A 12,838-nucleotide genomic window follows, 5' to 3' on the forward strand; every position below is an offset into this window, starting at 1 on the left:
GGTAGACCAGAAGAGCTCAATAGACTGGGTAACGTGTGAAACAGAGAGTAGGGGTAGACCAGAAGAGCTCAATAGACTGGGTGACGTGTTGAAACAGAGAGTAGGGGTAGACCAGAAGAGCTCAATAGACTGGGTGACGTGTGGAAACAGAGGTAGGAGGTAGACCAGAAGAGCTCAATAGACTGGGTGACGTGTGGAAACAGAGAGTAGGGGTAGACCAGAAGAGTCCAATAGACTGGGTGACGTGTGGAAACAGAGGTAGGGGGTAGACCAGAAGAGCTCAATAGACTGGGTGACGTGTGGAAACAGAGAGTAGGGGTAGACCAGAAGAGCTCAATAGACTGGGTGACGTGTTGAAACAGAGAGTAGGGGTAGACTAGAAGAGCTCAATAGACTGGGTGACGTGTTGAAACAGAGAGTAGGGGTAGACCAGAAGAGCTCAATAGACTGGGTGACGTGTTGAAACAGAGGTAGGAGGTAGACCAGAAGAGCTCAATAGACTGTGGAAACAGAGAGTTGGGGGCTGACTAGAAGAGCTCTGATTTTCAGTCGATATTTTGGATTGCTTTTGAATGTGTGTGAGGTTACGTGGCTACTGATATTCAATCCCCAGACATCAATTTACCGCTGATTTACAAAACCCAGCCCTCCATGTACGTAGCTGTTCAAGAAAGGGATTGTGGTTTGAGGATCAGAGTTACTTCCCATAATTTTAATACACTGGATTATTTAACTATGGTCTGTACTTTAACCTTGAGAAGTGCATCTCACATCATTTCAAGGTCATCTTAAAGATTATCAGATATTACTAGATATTATTTAGTCTACAGCAGGGTTTCTCAGGTATAAGGGGCCATGCCCCCGTAGCTATGGGCCTGCCCCTAGACAATTCTGTGGCCCCTACTCAACCCCCTAAGCCCTAGCCTACACTCATTGATGTGGTTTATATTTTAGATTATCAAACAGTTCTATCGTAAAGTTTACTTCGAACGCCAGGGTGGGAATTTCTCCCATATTGAAATCTATGACCAGCTGATGAAAGATCGTCATTATATTAACAATGAAACAGACAAGTTACAAGTGAATGAAACCGTTCTGGACGACTTGGCCAAGGAAATAGGATTTGACAAGACACTACTTATTGAAACATGGCAACTGGACTTACTTTGGTCAACAACTGTGGCTGCCTTTGTCCTGTTTGGTATGGTTGGTGCTTTCTCTTCTGCCAAGATCGCTGATTATTTTGGAAGGTGAGTTTGGTATAGAAAATAGTTGATGACGTAAGAGTGTAGAAATCAGGGCCCTATCCTGACTTGATTGTTCGGAGGGCAACACTATATCAGCAGTGAGGAAGTAGGGGTGGTCGTGGATCACACTGAAATTATAAATCAATGATTTAAAAGAGTTAGGGTTTACAAATAAGATGTCCTGGCCACGTATTCTCGAAACGATCTTAGCGTTAGGATATCCTAGGTACTAACACTGATTCTAGGATATCCTAGCGCTAAGATCGTTTCGAGATTACGTGGCCAGGAGCATCATAAAATCACACTGATTAACTCAAATAAGAGAAACAATTAATAAAAGTGACTTTGAGTCACCCTTTCTCCCATAGCTAGAGGTATGGTAGACGATTATTTAACTGTTATGGAAGCACTGGCCATGGTCAGACTTGCGGATGATGATGTTTATTAGGGTATTTTATTATATTTCAGAAAAAAAGGCATGATGATAATCACCTTTATATTGCTGATTGCTGCTCTGTTTGGTGGAATTCCTACGCTGGCTGAATCACCAGAATGTCTTATCGTATCTCGTGTCTTCGTAGGTCTTCATTCAGGTAATTTGATTAGTTCAACATCATATTAAGATTAAGGGGTAGGGGCTGGATGCCTGACAGTGACATCACCTTTTTCAATGTTGACAGTCTTGACAGAAAAATGTATTTGGATAACATTTTGAATGAGGTTGCATCTGGCTACAAACTGTCAATCTTTAGCTTTGGTAGTCTGATTTGACTACTAAAAGTAGACAGCCCCATCGCCAGGAATGAATTGGCACTGGGGCTCAGATTTTTTGAACTGAAGAATTGAAGAATTGAAGAATTGAAGGCAAGAGAACTCGTTGCCCAAAACGTATCAAAACCCATATCTTTTTGATTTTTGGTCAAAATCACTGTAAATGAATCAATCTCTGCTGAACTGAAGAAGGTTTTGCTGGGGCTTAATTCTCACTTGCTGGGGCCCAGCCCCCACGGAAACCCACCCTAACAACGGGGCTGTTTGTATAAAGGATTAATATAGTAGACCGTGTATTTTATTTATTCTGTAGGATTAAATGTGAGTCTAGCTGCTCTGTACCTGGCCGAGATATCTCCGAAGAAGATACGTGGAGCTATTGGAACCTGTCATCAACTTGCTATAACTGTTGGAATTCTGGTTTCACAGATTCTTGGTTTAAATGAACTATTAGGTAAGTCATAAACAACATGTATAAGCGGGGAGCACATATAATGAAAACAATGGTGTAGTGAGGGTTTCATCGGGAGGCCATCTTGGCACTTTAGGGAATACGATAGTTTTTCCTCCCACCGGAAAATTTTATAATTTGCTTAGCTGAGATACAACTCACTTCTTTAGTGATAAAGTATGCAACCTTTCAACACAATTTACATGTGTGGTCATCAAATGAAATGAAGAAGGTCTTTAAATGACATTCAGTAATTGATTGCAAGATATATTGATATAGCTGACATTATGTCAAAGTTTGCAACTGACGTTAGATTCATTTCACCAGCTCTCGACCTTTCATGGAAATAATTCGAATGTATGGTCACATTTACCCTTTTCACATCAGGGGGTTGGTTTGGTCTATGCACATCAAAAATATTGAAAATTAAGTTTTTGAAATTTAACGTTTATTCATCTCTCTCATCTTGACTCAACTCTTACAAGCAGACTACATCTAATGAATAATACAGGGAGACAACTCTCTTAAACATAATATATAGTAATCAGACCACAATCTCATAGGGTGGCTCATGACAATCCCTGCTAGCCATAATAACCACATCATTAAACAGATCTATACTTATATTTTCAGGTACCAAAGACTTATGGCCATATTTATTTGCTTTCAATGCTGTTCCATCAATCATCTCTTTTTGCTGCTGGCCACTCTGCCCAGAAAGTCCGAGATATCTCCTCATTAAAAAGAAAAACGTGGATGACTCAAGACTAGGTAAGATTTGATTATCTAATAAAAATTTAAACAACATCATGGGCAATGATTGTATAGTAATGGACTCCTCAAGTGAGTAATAATATCAGGTGTTTCAAAGAGAGTAGGCGTGGTCTGCTTTGCACAAATGCCTCCCACTATTATTTAACCCTGAAATGGTGAAATATTTTCAAGATATTACTACTTTCGATTTATTTGAACTGTTACTGGCTACACCAATAGTTGATAAAAAGCTAAACTCACATCAGGAAATACCTTGATCTATGAATTAGAAAAGAATATTATTATTAGCCTACATATTTCTAATCATGGTGATCTGTTATGTTACTATTAAGACAGTCGTAGGATTGCTGAACCTGTCAATTTTTTAAGATAGACAATAACAGGGCATTTGCATCAGAGGGGTATTATGAAAATTTTAAAAAAACTAAGCTGCTTACTTAGCAATAAGTACACTCCATTTTTAAAAAAAATTGATAAAGTAGATAGGGAAAACAAAACACAAAGATGATTTGCCGCCACCCGTTGGAAGAGTTTTCCTTCAATCAATTCTATTATACATTTTGCAGCTCTTCAGAAATTACGAGGCTATGATGATGTGAATGATGAAATTGAAGAAATGACCATAGAATCAAAGAAAAATCTTCAAACCACCAATTTCTCCATGCATCAACTTCTGACAACTCCTGAACTACGTTTCCCAACTGTTATTGCTTGTCTTCTTCAAGTCACACAACAATGGTCTGGTATTAATGCTGTAAGTATCGCATCTGAGTCAGGGTAGAGTCTACATTAATACCATGACTACAATAGTCCCCTATACACGCATAGGCACATTGTTTACAATTCTTTCTGTCACAGGCTCTGATTGGCTGTGTTTTCTAGCGTCCTTACATTCTAAGTTATTATCATTCTCTAGGTTGTTAAAGGAGATTCCTAGTGGCTGAATGAAAAAGACACTTGTTTGCTAACCTGAAATTGCAGGCTTCAATGCTTGCATTGGTCAAGATAATGCCCTTTTTCAACCCAGTTTGTCCTTGTCAGTGATGTAGACTGGAGGAAAAAGAGTCTATATAATCGTTCCAATTAGACAATAAACTGAGGCGCTGTGTGATGTAGGATTTGCAGTCTGCATGTTAAACAGTTGGAAATTAAAAGAGCTTATGCCACTGTCCTGGCAAAATTCCCTCATTGCACACTGCATGGCGTTGACTGTCTTCATTAGCCCAATCAAGAACTGAAAAGTGTTAAATAAAACATCATTTCATTTCTTTCCCTACTGATATTTTAATATTTGTAATATCTGACGTTTTGTTGACCTTCAACCTCTTGACAACACAGAACTCTGGTGGTTTAAACTGAAATATCTTTCTTACAGGTTATGTCTTATTCTACGTTTATTCTGGCCCAAGCTCAAGTCCCAGCCTTTGCTATTGGATACGTCATTGTAGGAACAGGTGCCATCAATGTCATCTCGACTATAATAGCGGTGAGTACAAATTTTATAACATTATCCAGGCTCTCTAGTAATATCTCTTCATTAGTCCACCAGGTTGCCCACTGTCAATAAAGAGTCATGAATTATTTGGATGGGGAAAGAAACTAAGGGCCATATGCAGCGCTCGTACTTTACCTAAACTTTGACCAAAGTTAGACTTAAGTTGAACTTTAGGTATGCACCGGTCGATCTTTGCGAAAGTCGTGCTTAAATTTGACTATCGAATATAGAGAATGAAAGCCTTAATCCTAACTTTGTAAATTTCAACTTTAGCCAAAGTTCAACTTTAGTCAAGGTAAGAGCGCTGCATACGACCCTAAGGCTCTGTTTACCACAGTCTGTTCATGTTAAAAATTCTTCACAATTCAAGAGTAATACTTTTGTTTTTCTATTATACCCATATCCAGATCACAATGAAAAGTGTTGAATTTTACGTCTAGAATTACTTTACTTTTGTGACTTTTTCTGAAATAGAGAGAGTCAACTTAATTGATAGAAACAGATGCCTGTGTTCATAAGTCAGCTCTGTGTTATTGTTTGTTTAAACGATGATTCTTATTGTTTGTTGTAAACCACCATTCTTATTGTTTGTGTAAACCACCATTCTTATTGCTTGTATTCTCATATCTGGCACAGATCTACAAGTGAATTATCTAGAGCTGTATTTTGTTTTGTATATATTGAGCTGTATTTTGAAGAGATTGTATTTTGAAATTTCTGTTTTTCAGGTTCCATTAATGGAGAAGCTAGGACGTCGACCACTGTTGTTATGGCCAATGGGTGTCATGGCCGTATCTTTCTTATTGTTAACCATCTTTATTAATCTTGTTTTTGATCCCGAACTTGAACAACATCATTCTGCTTTCGCTTATACTAGTATAGTTTTAATGCATCTTTATGTTATAGGTTTCGCTTTAGGTTTAGGTAAGTCGGTGTTTATTTTAGTCAACATATTTTTGAAAATGTTAAAGGCGTAGTTTTTCAAAAGAAACATTGGACATTGCTTTGTGAGATACTGAGGTGTCAAATCTGCTTCAGCACATGGAAATTAAAAAGAATTCCCTTCAGGTCCCCATAGCCAGACTTGATTATTCGGGGGTGGAGCAAGTGATATATATCTAGAGGGGCAAGTAATATATCCCAAAGGGCAATAGTGTATGTTTATTATTCATTAATTATCATATTTCTGTTTGTATTTATTTCAGGTCCTATCCCCTTTATTCTAGTCTCGGAGGTCTTCCGTCAGGAGCCACGAGCTGCAGCCATGAGTCTTTCCACTGCTTTTAATTGGATTTGTAACTTTGTTCTGATGTTAGCTTTCCCTTTCTTGAAGGTAAATAATTTTAGATTTAGTCTTTGACTATTAGCATCGTGAAAGTACAAATAACAAACATTAAACAACATATGACCATCCCTACCTAACCTTAACAAAGTCACTTAATTGCAATCTTGACTATCAAAATGGCTTCACGCTTCAAGAAAAACGAACCAACTAGTGCACAAAGACAATACGCTCTGTGATGTTGCAACAACCCAACTGGGACTTCGTTAGGAGACAAGGGTTAATTAAAGTAAAAAACATGCCCAAGTTTTTAGGGTTAGGGTTGAGTTTTGAGGGACAGGGTTTAGTCTTGAGGGACAGGGTTTAGTTTTGAGGGACAGGGTTGAGTTTTGGAGGGACAGGGTTTAGCTTTAAGGGACAGGGTTTAGTTTTGAGGGACAGGATTTAGTTTTGAGGGACAGGGTTTGGGGGCCCGGGTCTAGTTTTGAGGGACAGGGTTTGTTTTGAGGGACAGGGTTTAGTTCTGAGGGACGGGGTTTAGATTTGAGAGTCAGGGATTAGTTTTGAGGGACAGTTTAAGTTTTGAGGGACAGGGTTGAGTTTTGAGGGACAGGGTTGAGTTTTGAGGGACTGGTTAAGGCAGGAAAAGAAGGGTTCAGGTGTGATGTCTGTTGCAGTGTTCATAAACTCAGTGAAAACTCTTTCAATGTCGTTATATCCTATACCTTGAGACATGTTTAGCACTTTATTTGATATCTTTTATATTACAGGCGGGGTTAGAAGCCTATACATATTTATTGTTTACCATCGTCTTGGCACTGGCCATTGTTTTCATCTTCTTCTTCGTACCAGAAACCAAAAATAGAACATTTGATGAAATTTCTGCGTCCTTGATGTTGGGCCGTGCCTCTGGTAAAAAACGTTCTCTCAACATCAACGATGGAGAGGAACTACAACCAATGGGACAAAAAGTTTAAAGATTGCCAATTTAGGATATTTTTGAAAATTTAGTAAATGCATATTGCATTATTTTGTGGTGTTCCTTAAAGAGGGTAATTTAACCGTGGGCTTTAAGTTTGAAGCTTTTTACAAGGGTTTGATTGGTTGGTTGGTTGCTAGGTAACAAATATCCATGTACAATAATTTGATTGGTGTATGATTTGAGATTATTTGCCAATCAGGGATGAATATATACTTTCAAAAATAATAATTGTGCTTTTTCTGGATTTTTGTCTTAAAAACCTTCATATTAGGTTCTTCTGTCCCAAATTGTGATTTAGAAAAAAACAAAACAAATTGGAAACCAAATGAAAATCTAAAACTAAAAGATGATAGTTCATGTATTATTCAAAGTTTACAATTTGAGATAGTTTATTTGGATTGTAAATGTAGAAATGTAGTATTTTGCTGGCAAATCAGCATCCCAGAGTTGTGATTCCTAAAATATCTCATGATAAATTTAGATTTTTTGAGGAAAAAGGAGGATGGGTCTTGTTTCACATAAAAATCTTATCATCAATTTAATGTAATTACAGTATTTTTTCAATGTAAAAGTCAATACTTATGACAAATTCTTATCAGGAATTATTTTGTGAATCATGCCCGCAAATTTACATGTATCTATAGTCAATTTAAAATGGATTATTGCTCCAAGGAGCAACTTTTAAAAATTCAAGGTCAACCATGACTAATTTTTAATAATTGTTAATAGACATCCTTGAATATTTTGTTGTGTTAAGATGTATTTGTTAATTATAAAATTAAAAAAAAAAATTCCAAAAAGATCAAGAGTTGACTCAACTTATTTGTGATCATAAGACTGTAGTGTTCAGGAAGGTTACATGACAGTGCTTTTAATATTGATGTTATTGATATTGTTATAACTTTATAAAGTCTGTTACTTTCAACTTAAAATGAAATATTATAGAACTGCAAAGAATTGAGTCATTATTGTGCTGCAAAACAAATAGACTGATGGTTTTATGATGTTTTGGAAGTTGCAAAATTCGAAAAAAATAATTTTTTCTTGACTTTTTTGGTATTTCAGTCAAAAAAATATCTTTTTTTTAGTGAAATTGTTAATTGAATGCGCTTTTGATGATATTTAACATGCATTTTCTGTTATGCTTTTATTAATTTAGTGCTATATTATATATTGAGTTTTTAATCTGTAAATTTTTTGAAAATTATTTTACCAATTGTGGCTTGATGAATATTCAAATGTATTTAAGATTTTAACATGATTTATGTATATATAGTTATAAGTTTATATAGCATTTAAAACACTTGGCAATATCTTGTGTTGTAATATTGATATTTGTTGTTGCTGTGTTCGTAATGGTTTACTAGACAAGATAGACACAATTCATTATCTATCACAATTCACAAATCATTATTTTTTTAAATTATGTATAATTGCAAATATAGTGTACACCCCTTCTTACCCTACAGTCTATCAGAGATCACTTACACAATAGCAGACTGCCAATATTGACAGGGGAAAAATTTGAAATTATTTTTCACTGTCTATGATTCTTACCCCCTGGTTTGACAAGCTCTTTTTAGGGTATGAAACTGTGCACTATACACACAAATATACATTACTTAAAGTGTAATAAATATTTCTGTTAATTAGCCTCCTCTTTGATTAATAATAATTATTGTCTTCCACGGTCACATCATAAATTTATGAGAATCAAGAATATTAGCCATCTGAAGTCTCCAAATAGGATGTTGAGTTTACAATCAGTACCATCCCAAATATTAAATATTGTTAGCTTTGCCTACTGCCAGTAAGAGTCGACAAACTTATTATGACTTAGATTGGAGGCCTTGGTTCGATTACTTTTCTTATCTCCCATAATGTATTATTTGACCCAGTTAGAAGCTCGGGTCTGATCCTTGCTATTTGGAGAGTCAAACTCAAGTTAAAATGGCCACAAGGAATGCCTATATATGGTTTAAGGAGTCACCATATTGCCTATACTTGATCAAGTTCGATCCTCACTCGACATGCACATGGATGATATTTATTTATTTATCTATGACGACCACAGGGGTTCAATCAAAGTCAACCAAAGTGGCATCACATCAGGTATTCTAGAAGAGTGAGCATACTAATATTTTAAATGTTGTATGTCGTAAAACATGTACTGTTCATCATTGCCAAATTGTATTAGAGTATTTTTATCAAAATGCAAATCGACTATTTAAAATTTAGGAGAAATTTTAAACAAATAATATAAAATGGTGCTGTAACTCATATTCTTCATTTGTAAATTATTTTAATTCATTGTATTGGTTGTGTTGTATTTTATCAAGACAAACCAAAATAACGACTGGAGATTTCAAGAATTTAATATATTTCTAGCAGAAACAATTTGAAATTGACAAACTTTTCTAGAAATAATATCTCTTAGAATGAACATGAAATTTAATTTATGACTTACCTTTATAATTTTGTATAATTAGGTAAGTTCTATAGATGAAGATGAAGCCTACTCCTATTGGCCTAGTTTGAAGAATTAAATTTTATGTTCATTCTAAGATGTTGTAATCTTTTATTTCAAAACAAAATGACTCTTATATTCTGCATGTGACATGAAACGTGTGAAGTTTTTCTTGATACAAGAACATCATACTTGCAAATATTTTTGGAAATGGCATTTTGAATTGATATTGTCATCTAAATAAGTTTATGTCAGCTATCCATGTCCCTTTTTAGAAGGAGAACTGGACATCTAGTTCATCTGCAATATCTAGATGACTATATCCTTTCAAAGAGAATTGTGTAAAAGTCTGCTTCAGTGAGTAAAGTATTGGCTTGACAAAGAGTTAAATAAAGTATATGTATAATAGAATAAATAATATGTATATAACATGATATTATTGTGTGGCTTGATTGTTAGAAATCGTATACTAATGATGAAATATTTACGCCAAATTCTAAAACATTGCTGATTGTGTTCCAATTTTTTTTAAATGTGTATGAAATTTTTAACCTTTTGCTTGTAGTTTGTGTCAATAAATTGGAACAGAAATTATATTTCAAATGTTTTTTTTTTATTAGAAAAGGATTATTTTGGATAAACTGTACAAACACCAAATGGGTTCAAATCAATTTGAAATATTTTCACAGTAGCCAAAGCTTATGCCAAATCTTCTAAAATTAAAGAATCACTTGTTATATATTGAAATTTGCTAGTATCTTAGGTTACCATGAGCACAAGAAATATTGAGTTGACAAAGTTAGAAACATCATAGGCCTATTATCCAGTCTTCAAGGCTGTATACCAAGTGATGGAGTAATTAGATATCTAATGCTTTATTGTATATATTTGAGACTGACATGGTATTTTTCAATGATTGTAATGAATAAGATTTTCCATCTACAGTGTACTCTGATATCAGAAATCTGTGTATTCTGACATTTAGCATACAGCTGCAAATAAAAGACATATGGTGTTCTGTTCAATGTAAGGTGCGGAATAATCGATACAAACGAAAATAGAAGAAGTGAACATATAGGTATAGGTTTCGGACACGGTGCGGACACGATTTGTTTCTTGTATTTTCTTCGGTATCGATAATCCTGCACCGTACACCACACCAGACACCCTGCCTCGTTTATTCACACCTTAATCCAATATAGTTTTTGGGTCTTGATTGATTGCCTTCTTTCAAAAACTGTAAAAAAATGTGATACTGTCAGTAATGGTATACTAGTGTATACTATATAACCTATATGATATAAGACTGGCTCTGTGAATGTTGAAATTTGAATTGTTAAGATTTATATTGTTAGTGTTATGGAATGAATTTGTTTGAACTTCTGTTGATTTTTAATTTAATATGAGTTTATTTTTTGATTTTCTATTGTTTGTTTGTTTGTTTGTTATATTAGTCCTAATAAATAAATTAAAGACAGATTTTACTATGTAAATATAGATGATGAATATATACAGAATCGTTCTGAAGTCAATAGATATATGACAATTAGAGTTTATTTTTTTGAATTGGCTTCAAAACATTTCTGTATCTTATTTTTAGGGAAATTATTTTGATTTTTCAGTGATTTCTAGTTTTATCTTAGTTGTGGACTTGTCAGAGAAAAAATGTAACATCACATCTTCTGTTTTTGGATTAAATTGGCCAATATACATCTACATGTCGTATCATGTCACCATAGCCAGTGCTTTTTTGGATGTTTAGTCTCACTTTTAATACCAAAGTGTTCAGCTGTTAAAAATGTAAACAACAAAATGAAGTAAACAAATGGCCTAAAATTATATAGAAGACACAATTTATTAATCAACTTACTACTTTGTGTGAATTCCACTCTCTTTTCTTACCATCAGTTTCAATAGTCCATTACCTATTACTACTAGTAAGAGTACAACTGACTTTAAGAAGCTTTAAAAATCACTGTTTAGTCCATGTTTCTTTAGCATTGGTATGATATTATCCACATATTCGATATTGATAATATAGGCTACTACTGTTTGGTTAAGAAGTATAGAATTGATATGATATATAGTCACTGTCTGGTTAAGAAGTATAGAATTGATATGATATATAGTCACTGTCTGGTTAAGAACTATAGAATTGATATGATATATAGTCACTGTCTGGTTAAGAACTATAGAATTGATATGATATATAGTCACTGTCTGGTTAAGAACTATAGAATTGATATGATATATAGTCACTGTCTGGTTAAGAACTATAGAATTGATATGATATATAGTCACTGTTTGGTTAAGAACTATAGAATTGACATGATATATAATCACTGTCTGGTTAAGAAGTATAGAATTGATATGATATATAATCACTGTTTGGTTAAGAAGTATAGAATTGATATGATATATAATCACTGTTTGGTTAAGAACTATAGAATTGATATGATATATAGTCACTGTCTGGTTAAGAACTATAGAATTGATATGATATATAGTCACTGTCTGGTTAATAAATTATGACAGATTGTAATTATAGTGTGTGTCGTAAATAATTATAATTGGTATTTAATCACATTATCAATATGTGTTCAATAAAACATAGAAATTATACTTATACTTAATATACTTATACTGGTAACTGATTTTATTTTATTCTACCAAGTTTTGGTTTATATCGTACCTATGCTTGATATCTGACAGTCCCTCGCTGAAAACAGACCTTTTATCAATTCTGTCATGTCCGGAAAATAGGGCCAAATCAACAGCACTGTGTTGTGTGGTGACAAATATACCCAGTGGCATAGCAAGGATTTCATTGAAGCACCCCAACATACCAGATTTTAGAGAGCATTAAATGTTATGGTGGGGATGTCAGAGTGTCTCCCCCTGGAAAATTTACCAGGCTGAACTTAGCCTACACATTCAACTAGCATACAGATTCGGGTCGAATCGTCTCAGCATACACATTCGCGGCAAATCGACCTGATATGAAATCTGAATTATTTCTAACTTAAATATTGTTAAAATAACTTCAAATTTTTTATGACAAATACACATAAGAATTCTTTCAATTTCGCAAACACCTATATGTCTGACTTTCTTAGTCTTTGTACTGTGGCCAATTTAATGTAATTGCCGGTAATTCCCTTTCTCTGCCCCACTTAAAAGATTTTACATTGGCTGGTGCACTTTTGTAATTGAAAATTTATGCTAATCTTGTCTGAAACTTGTTCATTTTCATTTACTTTTCTGTAACACTCATGTGCTATGATGCAGTGATGTGTCCAATTCGGTTATCAAACTATATTTTTGACGTAGAACATAGTCAATACTTTGATCTGTTGTTGAATCTTTAAG

At 34.5% G+C, this 12,838-nt stretch overlaps 1 protein-coding gene across 1 annotated transcript; it reads left to right on the forward strand.

Annotated features, from left to right (window-relative positions):
* Positions 1-953: 953 nt before the first annotated feature.
* LOTGIDRAFT_228693 (hypothetical protein) lies at positions 954-7,782 on the forward strand. Its single transcript, XM_009059573.1, has 9 exons — positions 954-1,250; positions 1,716-1,840; positions 2,332-2,472; positions 3,103-3,240; positions 3,810-3,997; positions 4,619-4,729; positions 5,467-5,662; positions 5,944-6,071; positions 6,791-7,782. Exons 1-9 carry the CDS (start codon positions 1,036-1,038, stop codon positions 6,995-6,997), a joined length of 1,449 nt encoding a protein of 482 aa, XP_009057821.1. The 5' UTR covers positions 954-1,035; the 3' UTR covers positions 6,998-7,782.
* The last annotated feature ends 5,056 nt before the right edge of the window (positions 7,783-12,838 follow it).

The sequence above is a fragment of the Lottia gigantea genome, assembly GCF_000327385.1.
Source record: "Lottia gigantea unplaced genomic scaffold LOTGIsca_4, whole genome shotgun sequence".
NCBI classification, from domain to species: Eukaryota; Metazoa; Mollusca; class Gastropoda; family Lottiidae; genus Lottia; species Lottia gigantea.